Raw genomic sequence first — 18156 nt, forward strand, 5'->3', positions numbered from 1 at the left:
ATACCCTAGCCAGGGGGAATACTGATCCTTCCAGGCCTTGTGGGTATGATTGAGGGCTGTAATTTATTTAGCAGCTGAGTCTGCCCTTTCCCTGCCTGTCAAAAGGGCTTCAAAGCTGCCACACCAGGAACTGTTTCAGATTACAGACTTCAGCAACTAATGACCCATGTCCTCCCTTCAGTAGTGAAATCCCAAAATGGTCCTAGGAGAGGAGAAATAAATCCTGACAGCTGCTTAGAGGTCATCTTATAACTAAATCTCCAGAGAAATGTTTTTAGGTTGAGAAAGAGTTCTCCCCCAACCAAAAGGAAAGGAAAAGAAAGGAAAAACATGAGACGAGTGCCCAGAAGGATGTCTGCAGCTCATCCAGGTGTGCTCTGAAGACCAAACCTCTACATCAGCATTTAACAGGAAACTCTTGAGCTTCTCTACCTCTCAGGAAGCACAGTGGAATCAGATAACATGGGAAGCACACACACACACACACACACACACACACACACACACACACACGCTTCACCTGGTCCTTCCTGCAAGTCTCTTTCGGAAAGGAGTTTCTGTGGGTGAGAAAATGAGACCAGGTGATAGTCTAAGGAGGCTGTAATTTTAGAGGACCTACCAAGAACATTATGTAGGAGGCTTGGTATTCTAAATCCCGGAAGCCTTTTTACTTTTTTTCTTTGGAAAGTATGTGAATGATTGTAATGCTGCTTTGCTTCCCAAACTGGGCAGTGAGGTAAGGAGCAGCAGCCTCTGCCACAACAAACAACAGCAAAGCTGTCATCCTGACCACCATGGAGTTTCTTGAAAGAACTTACCTTGTGAATGACAGAGCCACCAAGATGTATGCCTTCAACCTAGACAGGTAACAGACATCAGTTTCTGCCTCACAATTTTCTATCTTGACTATTTAATAAATCCTCAGACCCTATTGCTTCAAAACTGGAAACTTTCACTCTCCAACTCAGGGGCAGTTTGTAAAATTTGATAAACTGTTGACTGATCTATATGATTTGCATCCTGAAAAATGCAGATTTGGTTCCTTAAATGCACAAAATATACATTTTATTAATATATTTTTCACCTGTAGTTTATCTTCCAGGAAATAGGTATATGTGATCGAATGTGTTTACCTTTCTTTTCCTCAATTATTATCATTCTTAAAGTTCTAAGCAAATTTTATTAAATTATATTTAGAAAAAAAATTAAGGCTTTTCAACTATGTGACAGAATTGTGGCTACATTGTTCTTTAACTAACTGCTGTTTTCTTAATCATAAAATGCCATAATCAAACGTACACAAGTATAATGAATATAGCTGAGTTTAATGCACTGCAGAATTCTAGTTCCATTTAATATCTCCACGGTACCACATACAGTATATTCATTCATCCTCCATTATCGAACTACTATTGATTGAATACACCTGGATATATAACAGGAAGAAAACATTTCTGCTCTCAGATCTCTGTCCTCTTGCAACCTTTAGTCTAATGTGGAACGCTCATAGGAAATAAGCAATTATAAAATAGCATAGAAGTGTCATCCTGGGGATGTTTAATGAGAAAATCTCAAAGGAACCTAGGTCTTAGCTGGACTTTAAGGGTCACAGAAAGCACTTAGGAAGTGGTAGAATAAGAATTGAAAAATGAAAAGGAGTTAGAAAAAGGTTAGGAAAACTCCATATGGAAAATAGGATTAGGGAATATTTTTCAGACTGAGATAATTGCCTGGTAAAAACAGAGACATGTAAGAATAAGAGTGGGTGTATTTGGAGAGTTCGAGCTGAATGAAGAGCAAAGAGAAACATGCAGAGTACATACAGATGAATGAATAAAAATGTGAAATGAATTCATGATAGGAGGAGAGCTCAAGAGAATACATATAATTAATGATATGTGTAATGTCTGTGTTTGTTTCATGGAACCAAATTCATATTCTAAAGAGTAGCAAATTTGTGCTTGATAGCATGAAATGTCTAAAGAGCTGTAAAGGGACTTCTTTATAATTTTGCCTTAAAAATGTTTGGTAGAATCTAGCACATCTATTATCTCACATTATAAGAGTTATTTTTCTTAGAAAATAGTATTAGGTATGATTTATTAAGACCATAAATAATAAATCCTCATGTTAGGTCAGGCAGAAATTTTAGACAATGAATTGTTAATACTATGGACACTATTAAAAGAGCATCTCTACATTATTAAAATAACACTATCTCCCTTCTCATTAAAATAGACCACTGGCACTCTGTTACACAAAGTGTGACAGTTATAGTTACATTATACATTTATAAATTTATAGTTACAGGTTCTCTTTCACTTCCTAAACGGGTATGGATTTCAGGATATGGTGATGATAGAAACTGTCAAACTCATTTTTATTTTCTTTTCATATAATAACAGTTGAACTTGGGAGAGATGATTTATGCTGATCTGTCATTTTGCCAGTTAGGAACCTGAATGCCAAAGAGAACAAGTTCAGATGTCTAATTATGACAGAGTTGGGTCTGAACACACACCTCCTGTTTGTGAATTTAGTGTCTGCTTCCTCCTCCTTCACCTCTCCTGCACCTACACTTTAACCTTGTGGCCTCCTGAATCTATAATCTATTTCTTCCTGAGGTCACATGAACCTTGACTTCTTCACTTATTCACTTCCTTTTGTCAACTTCCCCAACCTTGTTTCTCATATATTTTCTTCCGTCTCTATTTCCCAGACAACTTATTCCTCGGATAGTCCTTCTCTTTTCTCCTTTCTTCTCTCTTTTCTACTTATAATCAGCTTTCCATTTAAATTGTTGCCAGCATTGAGAAACTTAATCTGAAGGAATCTTTTCTCTCTAATTCCACAAAAGGAGTGATTCATTTATCTATGGCTGGGCTACAAACCAGTCCCAGAATGTAGTAGCTTAAATAATAATCATTGTGTTATTCACAATTCTGTGGGTTAGCGGGGTTTGCTCATGGAGCTGCGTTCTCCTGGTGTCTGTGCTCTGCCAAAAGTTCCCAGATGGCTTTATTCACATGTCTGGGGGTTTTGTACCAGCTTTTGGTTAGTCTTCATTCTCTTTCCTATGGCCTCAAATATTTCCCCCCTATAAAGGAGTCTGCTATGGATTGAATATTTGTGTCCCCCCCCGCCGCCCCCACTCAAATTCACATCTTGAAGCCCAAACTCCCATGTGACTGTGCTGATAGGACCTTTCAAAAGGTGATTAAGGTTAAATGAAGTCTCCAGGATGGAGCCCTGATATGGTAGAAGTGATATCCTCATAAAAGAGGGAGAGATACCAGAGATCCCTCTCCACAACGTGAGGTTATAGCAAGGCAGCCATCTGTAGGCCAGGAAGAGAGCATTTGCCAGAAACTGAATTTTCCAGCACCTTAATCATGGATTTTCAGCCTCCAGAACCACGAGAAAATAAATTGATAACAGAAGTTGCACATGTAGTGGACATCAGAGGAAATAGATGCCACTAAATAAGATAAGCCATTCCTAAAACACATAAAAGAGCAAACAAGTAAATGTCAGCAACATTGGGCCCATAGGGGATCAGTATCCAGAATTGCTAGAGTTTACTATTACAAACTCTGCAAAGAAACGCAAAAAACAACCCATGCATAGTAAAAAGAGCAGGGAATAGAAACTGCCTTTAAAAGAGCCCAGATGTTGGACTTTGTTCAGAGTAGTCATTATAAATGTGATTAAAGAACTAAATGATATCATGCTTAAAAAATTAAAAAGAGGTATAATGGCAGTGTGTCATCAAACAGATAATGTCAATAAAAAGATAGAAATCATATAGAAAAGAACCAAATGGAAATTCTGAAGTTGAAAGTGGAATAAGTAGAATAAAAAATTTGTTAAAAGGATGCAGTAGTAGATGATGAACTGACAGAAGAATCAGTGAACTTGAAAACAGATCAACAGGTACGCAGCATAATGAACAAAGAGAAAAAAAAAAAAGGAGTACAAAGTAACAGAACCTCAGGGAAATGTAGCACATCATTAAATGCCCTAACACATTCATGATGGGAGTACCAGGAGAAGAGAAAAAGGAGGAGAGAAATATTTAAGGAAATAATGTCTAGAATTTTCCAAAATTTGGTGACAATATTAATCTGTACATCCACAATGGTCAACAGATGCTATGAAGAATCAAGGAAAATGGATCTACACTCTTATATGTCATAGTGAAAATACTGAAAACAAAACACACAGAAAAAGTCTTAAAAGCAGCAAGAGAGGAAAAAAAGGTAAATTAGTGGCTGTCTGGGGTAGAGTTGTATGCAAGGAGATTGAGGATTTACTGCTAATGGGTACAAGGCTCCTTTTTTGGGCTGACGGACATGTTCTAAGTTAGATTGTGGTAATGGTTGCACAACTCTGCAAATATGCTAAAACCCATTAAATTGTATACATTAAATGGGTCACTTGTGTGGCATATGGATGATATATATAGGTTGATAAAGCTGTTTTAAAAAGGAGAGAGCAATTGGACACCTGTTCTAGGATGGGAAATTACATCTGATTCTGCTAACATTTCTATTCTCCACTCCCTCTAGCTCTCTCCCCTCAAAACACTTCTTCACATCACTCATTTATTTCACAAACATTTAATCAAGCATAATCTCAACAGATGTGTCCTGAATATCTACTGTGTTCAAGATGAAGTCCCAGGCACTGAATGCACAGGAGTCTTTCTAGTGCAGATGGAGGAAAGTGGTTGAGAGGGTGAAATGGGCCAGGAACTGCTAAGGGATGTATGAATGTTTTCTCCCTCTTTGATACTTATCCTGTCCTTAGGAATAGAGGCTCAATTCCCAGGGTTAATTCATACAAAACTGATGCCTTATTGTCACTTGAGTAGAATCTAGAATAATGGATATGGACAAAGGGGAAACAAAAGAAAAGCTTGCTTTTTGTTTATTCAAGCTCTCACATAAAATTGCTTAACCTAAAGTTATTTCTCTTTAAAAAATTTTTTTTCTTAAAGTTGCCTATTTCTTTTTTTAAAGATTTCATTTATTTATTTATTTGCTTGTTTATTTATTTGTTTATTTTGAGAGAGTGAGTGAGAGGGAGAGGGAGAGAGAATCTGGAGCAAATTCTGCACTGAGTACAAAGCTCCATTGGGACTTGATTGGTCCCAAGACCACAAGATCATGACCTGAGTGGAAACCAAGAGGCTGACACCAAGAGTCCCACACCTAACCAACTGAGCCACTCAGGAACCCCTAGCCTAAAGTTATTTCGCAGTACAACTTACTTTATAGTTTCTGAAGAACAGTGATACCCATGTAATGTGAAAATGGTAGACTAATGTAAAAATCCACACTTTTATCTTTTATCTTGTTCCAAACACAACTCTGAAGTATTTATATGAATTTGCTAAAATCTCAGAGTGACCCTATGAGAGAGATGTTATCATTATCCCTTTTTGCTGATGAGGAAATTGAGGCACAGAGAAGTGATTTTCTTAGAGTCATATGATTAGTGAGTGGTAAAGCTGGGAGTCGGCTTAGCAATGGGATGTCAAAGCCCAAATTCTCAGCTTCCTCCCAGTACTGTCATCCACTCAGCCTAACTCAGAAACTGGTATGCCCTTTGCCTAGCTGTTGTAACCAGAAATCCATGAACCATCTTCCAGTCCCACCCTTCCCCCATTCAACCTTAAATAATGTTATTGGTTAGTAAGTCCCATTGATTGTACCTTCCAAACATCCCTCTTTATGACTGCTTCTTCCCATTTTCCTTCTCACGGCACTGGTCCAAATTGCCAGTATCTCTGCTCCAGCCACCTCCTAAATGGTCTCCATGTTTTGTCTCTTTATATTCAAGCCTTCTAAGCATCACCAGAAGTGATCATTTTAGAAATGTGAACCACATAATGTTTCCTGCTCAAAACTTTCCAACTGCCTCCCTGCAGACTTTGAAGAAAAGAAGACCCTTTTTAATGGTTCACAGAGCTCTGCATGATTTAATTTCTGCCTACTTCTCTGACGTCATCCAATGTCACTCTTCATCTCACAGTGGCCACCTATGTAGTTCCCTTTCTGTCAAGGCAAGCTTTTGAACAAGACAAGCTCTTTCTTGCCTCTGTGCCTTTGCACCAGCAATACCCTCCACTTGTGATGTTTCTCTTCCACGTAAGTCTACTCCTGGTTATCCTTTAATTCATTGCAGAGATATCTCTACAGAGGTGCCTCCTATTACGGCTCTATTTAAAGTAGCCCCAGCTTCTCTTGCCCAGTCACTGACCACATAGCCTCTGTGCCTATCAGCTGGCTTACTTTTGTCTGCCTCTGCTAAGATACAAGCTTCTAAGGTCAGGAACTTAGTCTCAAGGACCATGGTATCAATTAGCATCTTTGTTAGTGCAAGCACATTGCAGGCATGCAGTACATATTTGTCGAATGAACGAATACATGATGTATTGGATATGCATGGTGGGATGTAAGCTTTCATCTTCTAATAGGAATAGTGATTTTAGGTTCTTGGGAGAAGTGATGTAGAAGCACAAAATAGAAGTGATTTCATTATGTAGTCAACATATGAAATAAGAGGGTGGAAAGTATTACTAGCTCTACTTTAGAGACCCAGAAACAAAGGGGTTTAACATCTACCATCAAACACACAGAAAATACAAAAGAAAAAGAAAGGCTTCACCAAGGTCAAAAAATAAACTTCATATTCTAATTAGTATTTTAAGAAATGAACTCAGTTCTAGGCTATTGCAAGAAAATTTCTGAATATTTCCTTATTTCTCCTGTTACTCCTTTTTTTCTTTGATGCTATAGTAACTTCCTCTGCTCTGGCCTACTATTCCTATTCTTCAGAGCTTCAAACCATCTATGAATTCATGGGAATCTATGATGATTTATTCACAATTCAGTTTTTGATGCATTATAGCATTTGCTTTTTAGAACCTTCTTAAAATTCTTCTTAGGATTCACATCATTTTTTAGATTAAGAGCCTGTTCTGCATCTGTAGGTACGCAGACCACTTTGCTCTAGTGAGGCAATGAGAAATGTATTTTAATTTTGGATTTTTAAGTTTTGGGGGGATTACAGACCTTTCTAGGAGCTCAGTTAAAACTGTGGGCTCTTGCATTCCTCCCACATAAAACACAAATATACATATGAACACATCGTATCCAATTTCAATGGAGTCTCTGAAACCCATGTTTAGATAGCCTGCTTAGTATCTCAAGGAACAATCTCAGCTTAAAGTATAACCGTATTGGTTAATCTTTGAGGCTAGGACAACAAAGCAGTATTTAAAAGTAAAAACTGGCCAGGTTTCTTGCACTTTTCTTCTCATGAGATTGCCCTGAGGCTGTGTCCCTAGTAGGACTCCTGCCTTTGTCTGCCTTCTGCACTGCCCCCAGAATAAGTTCTTTCTCCTGGTCACTTACCACCTGTTTTCTCTGGCCACAAGATTAATGAAAAGTATAAAATAAAACAAAGCTTCATATGACACCAGCAAATCAGTGGTCATATGAATAGTGCCAGACCAATCGGTGACCCTGTCTTGCTCATGTTGCCTTTTCAGCACAAAGGAAGAGGAAACCTCTATCATGCTTTCTTTTTAGTTCTCTGGTTCCACGGAGTTGATGGCCACTGGTGACCCACACTGCCCCATGATATATATTTTTATTATCAGATTATGTATCACATTACAAAGACAAAAATGTGTAGATATAAATACTTTATGTGCTTATTGCCAAATGGTTCCTATTCTAACAAACAAGATTATTGGGAACTGTTCAAAATCCTGAGTGCTATTAACTTCATCCATATAAAGATTCCAAAGTCAATTTGGCAATAAACGCCAAAATCCTTAAAAATGTAGATACCTGTTGACCAGACAATTGCCCTTTTAGAGTTACATTCTAAGATGATAATATATAGAGTAAAGATGAACTATAAAGATCAACAGCCTCACTTATATAAGCAAATAAATGGAAAAGAATGAATTGTTTAAGGAAATCAGTTCATTATGTATGACATATTTATGCTAAATACAGTGCTCCCTTTGTGTTAAAAATAATAGTGTAGAGTATTTAATAAATTGAGAAAATGTCAATAATACATATAGCTAAGAATCAGGTTCCGAAGCTTGTCTTTGGTAGGATTCCATGGTGACACTGTCATTTTATCCATAACCCATTCCAGACCTCCCCATTGAGTTGCAGCCATGATTTGGGTAGCATCTACCCCAATCTCAGCTCCAGGGGTCAGCATGGTAGGGTTTAGCCAATCTGATTATAACAAGGTCAAGCCAACTAGCCTATTCATATTCCTCTGGCTATAAAAGTTGGTTCCCATTTGGTCAAATCAGCATGCAACTCAGGATTCTTGTTTAGGACTTGGGAGTGGACATTGTCTCTTCTGTATAAGAAAAGGCAAGTACACAACTCTGATTACCTTGGGCAACCATTCCACTACCATGAGGAAAAACAGCCTGCAGTTAAAGTGTACTTAGAGAATGCAGAGCGATGCATCTGGAGTCTTCCTAAATCAGGTTAAAGCCTAATATATCTAGATTTTTCAGTTGTAGTACCAATAATTCCCATTTAATAATCTAGCATGAGCTTTGTTTTCAGTACTTGTAACCAAAAACATTCAAATTAGTTATGGACTCTGATTATATTTTAAAAAGGTGTGTTTATATATTACAAAGTAAACAACAAAATATCAGCAGTAGTTGTCTTTTGGAGATAAGGTTACCAGTAATTTCTCCCTTTGCTTTGTGCCAGAATTCTATTCTAGAAAATCTAGAATTACAGAAATTCATTTGTAATGAATATATATGTTAGTTTATTCAGGAAAACTAAAATAAAATGATAATTAGGATCATAATCATCACCATAATCTAAGCCAAAACCTTCAGACCTTTAATTCCAGATGGTAATAAGACAAATGAACTAGCTCTTCAAGTGGAGGTGAACTTATTTCTCTTTTTATACCTTTCAAAATCATGGATGCTAAGTTCATTCTAAGAATCTTATTAATGTCTTCTAATAACTTTATTTAAGAAATTAAAGTCTTATCAGCTCAAAATTCATGGACATTGATACTGCCATCAGTAGAGATTGGTTTTAGGTGTACTGAAGTTCAGGTAGGGGGCAGAGTGGAGCCCAGTGGGAAAAAAACACTAGGCTTGGAATCCCACTTCTGCTGTTTCCTGGTTATATGGTCTCAGGCAATTACTTAACCCCTGTGAACCTTGATTACTTCAGCTAAGAAGCTATGGGATTGGACTGAATGTTATCTACTATCTTTCCATCTATGAAATTCTAGAAGTCTATACATGCCTCTAAATAAAATTTTATATTTGAGAAGAGCTGATATGTATTGCCTGCTTTAAGAAGTATAGGCAAGATCAACTCCCAATACAGTTTTGATAGATGATAGAGATTGTTTGCAAAGTTATGTTAAGGTTTCTGAGGGTCCACGTGGACTCAGCAAGAGAAAGTGCTATGATCTATTAACAGTGTTGCTGTGGAGAAGAAAGGAAGAGTTTTGGCATTTAATAGTGAGTATCTGAATCAACAGTCAGGCTCATACGCACATATCTAAGATCGCCCTGCCCTCCTTTTTAAAAATGTGTTACATGGGGTCCAAAATCTTTTAAAAATGCAGTAATTTGGAAGAAAATGCATCAAAGTGTATCTGCTTCCTTTCTCCTGTTCCTTTGATATCTCGTAATCGCTGCTGGTAATAGACTGAATAGGACCTTGACAGAATAAAAGCAAAACCTTTAGTCGTTGAGAATTCAGAAGGAAATTTCTTGCTTGTTCCTTCACTTGGTATTTCTTATGGAAGGAGCTGTGAACAGCAACTTCCTAGCTAGTTAGCAGATGTCCTAATAACAGTTCTGAGAACGGGTAGGGCTGTCATTGAGGTATTTGTTTGCAACCATGTTCACTTCTTGCTTCTGTCAAACTCATCTGTAGTGTGGAACTCCAGCAGAAATCCTTGAATAAAGATCAATGTCCTGGAGAGAAGCCAGAGGAGCTGGAGTCAGGAGCCATCTATCACTGCCACAGCAACTCCAAGGCCACAGAGAACAGAGCAAACGAGCAAGTCTACGCCAAGTGGAAACTCTATGCTGCTTCGGGAGTATGCTTCATTTTCATGATTGCAGAGGTCGTGGGTGAGTATTATTTAAAAAGACTTCTCTGATTAAACAAGCAAACAAACAAAACCCCACATCACCGCAGGACAGTTATGTAAGTTCTCCTTTTATTTTTTTTTTTTTTTTTTTTTTATTTTTTTAATTTTTATTTATTTATGATAGTCACACAGAGAGAGAGAGAGAGAGAGAGGCAGAGACATAGGCAGAAGGAGAAGCAGGCTCCATGCACCGGGAGCCCGACGTGGGATTCGATCCCGGGTCTCCAGGATCGCGCCCTGGGCCAAAGGCAGGCGCCAAACCGCTGCGCCACCCAGGGATCCCGTAAGTTCTCCTTTTAAATAAAGAATTCATATTTTCTGTAAGTACTGAGTAACAATATGCTCATTGTCGATAAGATGGGAAAATATTAGAAAACAAAATTCCTCACCATCCCACATTTGAGTAATAACCTCTAATAATACTGTGGAGTGTTTTTTCCAATATACTTATCTGTCATAACTCAGTTTTTTAACATAACTGAGAGCATACTGAATGTTTTTGGCCATGCCATCAAATACTCTTCAAAAACATTTTTATGTCTGAACAATATTCTATAATAACGCTCTACTGTGCCTTACATTACTATCTCTCTATTGTTAGAAATTTAGGGAGGGTTTTTTTTTTCCTGCTATGTATGGACGGGCTGTAATAAAAACTCATGAATAAAGGTCTGCCTGCCTTTCTAGTTAATCTCTTGAAAGAGATTCCTAACAGTGGAAAAATTGATTGAAGGACATAAATATATTTGTTACTTCTTGATGCATATTGCCAAACGGGTATCCAGAAAGCTTAAAACAATTCATATGTCTGCATGATGTATGTGAAAATGATTCTCCAAATCTCTACCAGAACTTATTTTAATCTTTTAGAATCTTTATTAATATATAGGTGAATATCCTTTATTTTAATATTCATTTCTTTGTTATTGTTAGAATATTTTTGCATGCTTATTAGTAATCTATGTTTCCTTTTGTTGATGCATTTCCTTCTTGCCTCTTAATATTTCTTGCTCATTTGTTTTATAGATAATTTGTAATGCTTTATATTGATCTCTGGGAGCTCTTTATATAGTTAGGATACTGAACTTTTTATATTTGTTATAAGTACTTTTAAGTTTATTGTTTGTCTTTAATTTTTGGTTAGATGTAGATAAGTTTTAAATTTTATATATGTAACTGTACCAGACATCCCATTTTGAGCTAATTTCTTTTACTGCTCTTTCACTCTTTTAGTGCTTTCGTCCCTGTATAGTAAGAAGATAAATACCATTTTGTTGTTCATTTTTTTGCATTTAATTTTAAATCAATGTGAGATTAGATATACTCTAAGGACTAAAAATTCTTTTTATGAATAACAGAGTTTTCAGAATTATTTATGGAATAATTACTCCTATTGATTTTTGATGTTTCTTTTATCATTTATCAATATTTTATAAAGAATAAGGGATTGGTTCTAAGATGTTTTATTGATCTGTATTGCTATTCTCTGTTACTAGTAGCATTTAATTAATGTAGATTTATATGTTATAAAATCTGTTGTTCTCTCATCATTCCTCATTTAAAAGAAAAAAGGAAAAGCTCATTAATTTCTGTTTATTATTCTAATTAAACATGAGAACCATTGTGTTCAGTTCCCTCCAAAATCAAATTATGGTTTTACTGGTATGTAAGATAATTTGGAAACACAAATATTTTTAAAGTACTCAGTTTTCTCCTCTAAGAATATGGTATGTTTCTCCATTTAACCAAATACTCTACATCTCTCATATGTTTTGTGATTTTAGTAGTTGGGTTATTTGTTTGTTCAGAGTCAGCCTATTTTTTTGCCATGTTTATTTAGGTGTGTTTTTTTTTATTCTTTTCAGAGGTGAAGGGGGTCTTCCTTTTGGCATGTCCTTTTTTTTTTTTGAGGTGATTACTTTTGGTATTCTGGAAAGTTTTCCATTTTGCATATTCATTTTATACTCAACAGTATACTAGAATTATTTTCATTCTAAATGTATTTCAACCCATTTTGTTTTTCTCTCATCCATCCATCCTCCTCCCTCCTAGGAGGTAACACTTTCTTGTGCAAAAAACGTATTTCTCTTCTTTTTCAATAAATTAGCTCTTCTGTATGTTTCATATTTTTATCATGTTAAATAATATGCTAAATCAAATCTTATGTTAAACTATTAACTGTTAAGGGAAATGTTTCCTGAGAGGTTAAGTATTTCATTATGTGAACGAAGTGGGTTTTTTCCCTAGTTTTTAAATGATTAACAGATAATTAAAGACACTTGTTACTTTTATCAAGTAACTTTTCTTTTAAACATACTGTTAAGCATTTTTTTGACACATTGTTGATATGTATCATATTCAGAGATTTCCTAATATAATATGGTCTTTGCATTTCTGGCATTATGATGATAATAAATATCTATTTAATACGTATTATGTGCCAGGAACTGTGATGAGTCTTTGCCATTGTGTTACCTTACTTAATCCTGTCAAAATCCCTGTGAGGTAGGTCCTATTATTAATTGCACTATATAGATGAAGAATAGAAACACTGTTGAGTACTCTACTTGAGTAGCAGGCAGTCTGAATTCAGGAGCTCCTGGTGCTAGGCTCTTATTACAGTGCTTCTAAGTGGACTGTGGTGGACCATTCTTTCAATGCATTGCTCAGTCTGGATCACTTACATTTTCATTAGGATTTTTTATTTTTATTAATAACTGAAATTGAGAGTTTTATGTTTGGAGCTATTTTTCTCAGTTTTTGAAATAGAGTTATGCATATTAAAGTGAAAAGTTTAATTTTAATGATATTTTTAAAAAATAAAACAATAGAAATGATTTATGTAACATTGTAATTATCTCTTCCTTTTAAAGAATTCCCTGGCAAATTGTCTAGCTTTAGAGACAGTCTTGGAAATAATTTTTAAGATAGATTTATTAGCTTCTTCCTTATTATTTGATGTACTCAAAGTTTCTACTTCTCCAGTGTATTTTGGTCATAATGTTTTTCCAAAGTCAACCATCTCACTGAAATTTTCCAATTTATTATCATACATTGGAGCATGACAGTTTCATATTAATATTCTTTTGTTTATTCTAGCTACTTTCTCATTTTAATATTGTTGATATATTTTCTTTTCCTTGATTAACTGGGTGGATATCTAGTTTATTGAGACTATTATTATTATTATCATCTAAATTTTTCTGTTTTTAATTTAGAATTTTGGTTTTAAAAATATTTGTTACTAAAAAAAAGTTTGTTACTTTCTCCATGTTTCTTCAGGGTTGTAGTCTTATTGCATGTCTTAATATCTTGAGTTATATCATTCTCTAAATATTTTTATGCTTTCTTTTTTTAATAAAATTATGTTTAGCTATGAATTTAATCTATAAGTTTTGATATGTCATGTATCTTTTCTTATTTTTCCACCCCCAAAATAAAAAAGGAACACTAGAAACTAGCTGGCATACAGTATTATAAGGTACTATTACTCCATGACAATTCTTACTTGTTACAATCTTATCAATATTTTGGTTTCATTTTCTTCTACCCAAAAGGAGGACTAAATTAATAGTATCTGAGACTAAAGAAAAATAGAACCTGCCAAGTTTTTGTTTTTATTTAGTTTTGTTTTGGTTTGGTTTGGGTTTTGCACTATCATAGCCAATAATCAGAATTAATTGATTTCTGAATCCTATGGAGTCTTATGGCCTCTATATTTATACTCAGACTTTTATCTTTTGAAAACTGGAAAAGAACCTAGACTCATCCAGTCTAAGAAAAATCCAGGGTTGGCAAATAATTTTCCAGTCAAAGATTATAAAAATAATTGATATCACACAATTTCTAGAGCCAGGGTAAGTTTTTTGAAGGAACCAACTTAATAGCTTGATGAAATTGCAAAGAATTTACTTTGAGCAATTCCAATTTGAAAACTCACTGCAAAAATCCACTGATATTTATGCCAGAGGTATATTCCTTTTTTATTAGTTAAATTCATAAGATTATGGACAGTATTCTATTGCTTATGTAAGAGATGGACAAAATGGAAAATCTAAAAAACAGAACCTACTCAAAATGTGGCTTAAAAAGGCGATGTTCTGGAAATTTATAGCTTTCCAGATAAAGTACTGGCAAACACTATATGCAAACACAGCTCAGCAAGATGTAGAAACTGGCTTGTTTTTCTCCACTACTTTCTTACTCTGCTTTCCCCAGAATCCATGTAGATGCTGAGGACAGACGGCATCTTTTCCCTAGCTGATGTCTAATCAACAGTCTGAAATGAGATGGTCTCCCATTCATAAAACTCATTTTTCTCCTTGTACCTTTCCTATGCCCTGTCGTGTTATTTTAAAATTACTCATATTTTTGGGGGAGGGGTGTTGAAAAGTTATTCACTTGGAGTGAGCAAATCAATCTCCCTCTTCTCTTTCATTCTTAATAATTAATTAGTCTATAAATTCTAATCTGGCTTCAGTTGAGAGCCAGAAGAAAGTGATGTTGTCATTAAGGAATTAAGTGGATACTGACAGACTCATTTGGAATTCGAGCTGCATTGATTTTGAACTGATTTTCCTAAAACATTGCTCTCATCATGTTAAATATGTCTTCAGAATTCTTCACTGGCTCTGCTTTGCCTATTTCAGGGCTTCACAATGTTTCCTCCATCACAGCAAGCACAGAAAATGTTACTGAGTATGGGGGTATGGGGGTAGACCCAAAAGTGTGCTGCAGCAGGGAGAAGCTGGTTCAGGGGCTGCCTCTGTGCTAGGTCCCCAGGTAAAAAGAGATCAATATATTTGAAAACTCTGCACTCTGGACAAAATGAAAAGTTCTTACTTTGACTTTCAAGTCATCCCACCATCTGGCTGCCAAACCAACTATCAATCTTTTTCTCTTACTACTTTACTACATGACTTTTCTGTTTCAGCTGTTTCCCCCATCCTGTACAAAATAACACTATATCTTAAAGTCTCTGTAGCTTTTGCTTATGTCTTTTTATTTGAATAGAAAAGGCCTCTCCTCATCCCCCACATTCATCAAAACCCTGATCATCATTCAAGCCCAGCCAAACCTCACCAAAAGCCATTCTTGACCAGGTCAGAGAAAGCTATTGTTATTCTCAGGTCACTTTTGGGAATCTGGGAGGTCCTCATACAGGGTATGGGATTTGAGACAGGCCTTAAAGTTTGTGTAGGCACTGAGAAGTGGCTAAGAGGGAGATGGAAAAGGCCTTCCAGAGGGAGCACTCTGATGAGCAGCACCTGATTACTTCTGTGGTCCAGGAGGTAGTAAATATCAGCGTTGCCTGGAAAGATTTTAAGCAGGTAGGTCTTCAATAGTACAGGAAATCTGTATTCTTAGAAAGCAATTCAAGTGATTCTTGATGTCTAGCTGCATTTGGTGTCACTGTTTGTCGTGGTCAAGGATTGCCTATACAGGAAGCTTCCTCCTACTCACTGTACTGAATGCAGTTCTGGTCCTCCTGGACCACAAACCACATGCTCAGAGGCAAGACTGGTTATGAGATGCCAAGCAAGATTACTCAGAGTCTCTGGGTCTTTTTATAGGGAGACTAGAGGGGAGAACAGCTCTTTATCCTCTACAAATACTCTGCTGAAATGATAGAAACCTGGAGCTTCTAGTGTCCAACTTTTCTTGCCAAGGGTGAAGTAAGTCTGTCTCCAGTAAGACAATAAATATCAACAGTTAGAGACAGGGCAGAGCCCACCCCATCCCAAACGTTTTTTGAACCTTAGGATTAGAATGCATTGGATCCAATCCTACCCTGATTTTTTCTAGCTATTTGAGCCAATGTTCATTTTGTGGTTGTTGTCGAAGCCAGTTTGCTTAAGACATTTATGACTTACAACTGAACCTATCTAAGATCTATCTAAATAAGTGATGTAAAATAAAACAGGGTGAGTGCTGAATAAAAGCAGAATGGTAGTTGGGGCTCAAGAAAGACCATGAGGCCTGGCTAGGGAACCTGGATTAATTCTGTAGGCCTTATAGGATAATTGACATTTAGAACAGGGGAGAACCAGGTCATAGGGCTGTGTTTAGAGAGAGAATTGGCCACAAAGCAGACTGGTGGGAGGAATCAGAGAAGGTTATAAGCATTAGTGTGTCTACTGTTAATGGGCCTTGAATCTGTTGAATTGGAACTCTTTTTGACTGCTTGTGAAAACTCCTAATTATGGAAAGGCCCTAACATGCACATATAAATGCATATCCCTATTTAAAAAGACAGTTATATGGACACCAAGAACTCACAAAAATCAGCTTAACTATGGCAATTACTGGAAGCAATTGAGAATGGTCAGAGAGAGAGAGAGAGACATCCTACAGGAGGACTATTTAGAGTGTGAAGCACAGATGGAGGAGGCAGGAGGATGCTAGATAGGAAAACAGAGCTGGGAGCTGCCTGGGGGAGATAGTGAATATCTCAGAGTAAGAAACTTCTCTTAGAGAGAGCTATGGCTGGGTGGTTTGATAACCACAAGCTTTACTGATAAGGAGGCTTACTTTGTACTAGAGTCGGTGTCTCAGAGGCTTAGGCCACTTATATTTTTTGAGGTTTCTGATATTAAAAATTTAAGAGGTGTCAAAACACGCCTATGCAAACTGTGGTGTATGTTAAATACTTGTTAAGTAACAACTCAGTGCATTGTGTTTTTGATAGTATAATTTTGTTTTATATAGTATAATAATTCTATTACTATATATTATTAATAATATACTATGATATAGTATAATAATGCTCTTCATAAGATAGAGGATTTTTAAAATATGAATTATATAGTGGTGATGTCCAGTAATGAGATACAAGCTAATGTTGTCTGAGAGACATTTGTTTCTTTCCTTTTGGTAAGTATGTGTCTGTTCTCCACAGAACATGCCATGTGTACTTACCACCCACTCTCTGAAACTGAGGTTAGTATGAGACCCAGGCCCAATGGCTCCCCACTGTCCACTCACCCCACAGGCCCTAGGAAGAGTGCATTTCCAGAACTTAGTCCCTAGTCCCTCTCCTGTCTTGTCATCAGTGCACTGCCTTCTCTATCTTGCCAGTAATCCATACATGTGTGAGTGCTCCTGCCTTCCTTCATGCCTTCATTGTATTTCCTTGGCTATTGCTGTTGCGTCTTAACCTCCAGCTTCTCCTCCCTCCAGGTCAGCCTCCACATTGCCGGCAAAGATCTCTCTCTCTCTCTCAAATACAGATATGAGTACATCACAACCTTGCCTCAAATCACAGTAGATTCTCTTATCCCATAGGATAACATTCAAATTCTCCAGCCTGACATAGTTTCCCACAAGTGGGTCCCCAACCCGCATTTCCACTCTCATTTCTAGCTATTCACCCAACACTCCACACCTCTTGATTTTCCACAAAGGTGCCATCTTCTTTCATTTCTTTCTGTTTTGGTTCTTGCTCTTACCTCTTCCTGAAAAACTCTTCCCTTCTAGCTCTGTCTTACCCCCCCTCTCCTGTGAAAAATTCCTCAATGCTCCCAAGGAGAATGGTTTTCTGATCCTCCTAGCCCACGGTACAGTCTTGAGTGTGGTGAATGCTCGACAATGAGATCACTGAAGACAAGGACTCTGTTGAACTTTGTGTATCTTTGTGTATCTTTGTGTAACTTTGTGTATCTTTGTGTACCCCATCCCTGTACCGAGCACAGGAAGGACTCAATAGATATTGGCTGGATGACAACAATCATTATCAATAATACCCCATGTTTAAAAAAAAATTTTTTTTTTTAATTTACTTATTCATGAGAGACACAGAGAGAGAGAGAGGCAGAGACACAGGCAGAGGGAGAAGCAGGCCCCATGCCTGACATGGGACTCAATCCCGGGTCTCCAGGATCAGCCCTGAGCTGAAGGAGGCGCTAAACCGCTGAGCCACCCGGGCTGCCCTAACCCATGCTTTCAGAAGCAAATGCAAGTTGAGTCAGAAAC

General features: G+C 36.8%; 1 protein-coding gene across 2 annotated transcripts in view; it reads left to right on the plus strand.

The window, feature by feature from the left end:
* Nucleotides 1-612: 612 nt before the first annotated feature.
* The window catches only part of SLC30A8 (solute carrier family 30 member 8), a 35937-nt gene continuing 18393 nt past the window's right edge, over nucleotides 613-18156 (plus strand). Inside the window, exons 1-2 of one of the 2 annotated variants that reach the window (XM_025450984.3) lie at nucleotides 613-865; nucleotides 9966-10165. In XM_025450984.3, the coding sequence (XP_025306769.1) occupies nucleotides 795-865; nucleotides 9966-10165 (271 nt within the window). In that variant the 5' untranslated portion in view covers nucleotides 613-794. The remainder of the gene's footprint in view (nucleotides 866-9965; nucleotides 10166-18156) is intronic. The other variant, XM_025450983.3, reaches the window with a different exon arrangement.

The sequence above is a fragment of the Canis lupus genome, chromosome 13, assembly GCF_003254725.2.
Source record: "Canis lupus dingo isolate Sandy chromosome 13, ASM325472v2, whole genome shotgun sequence".
In the NCBI taxonomy this organism is placed as follows: domain Eukaryota; kingdom Metazoa; phylum Chordata; class Mammalia; order Carnivora; family Canidae; genus Canis; species Canis lupus.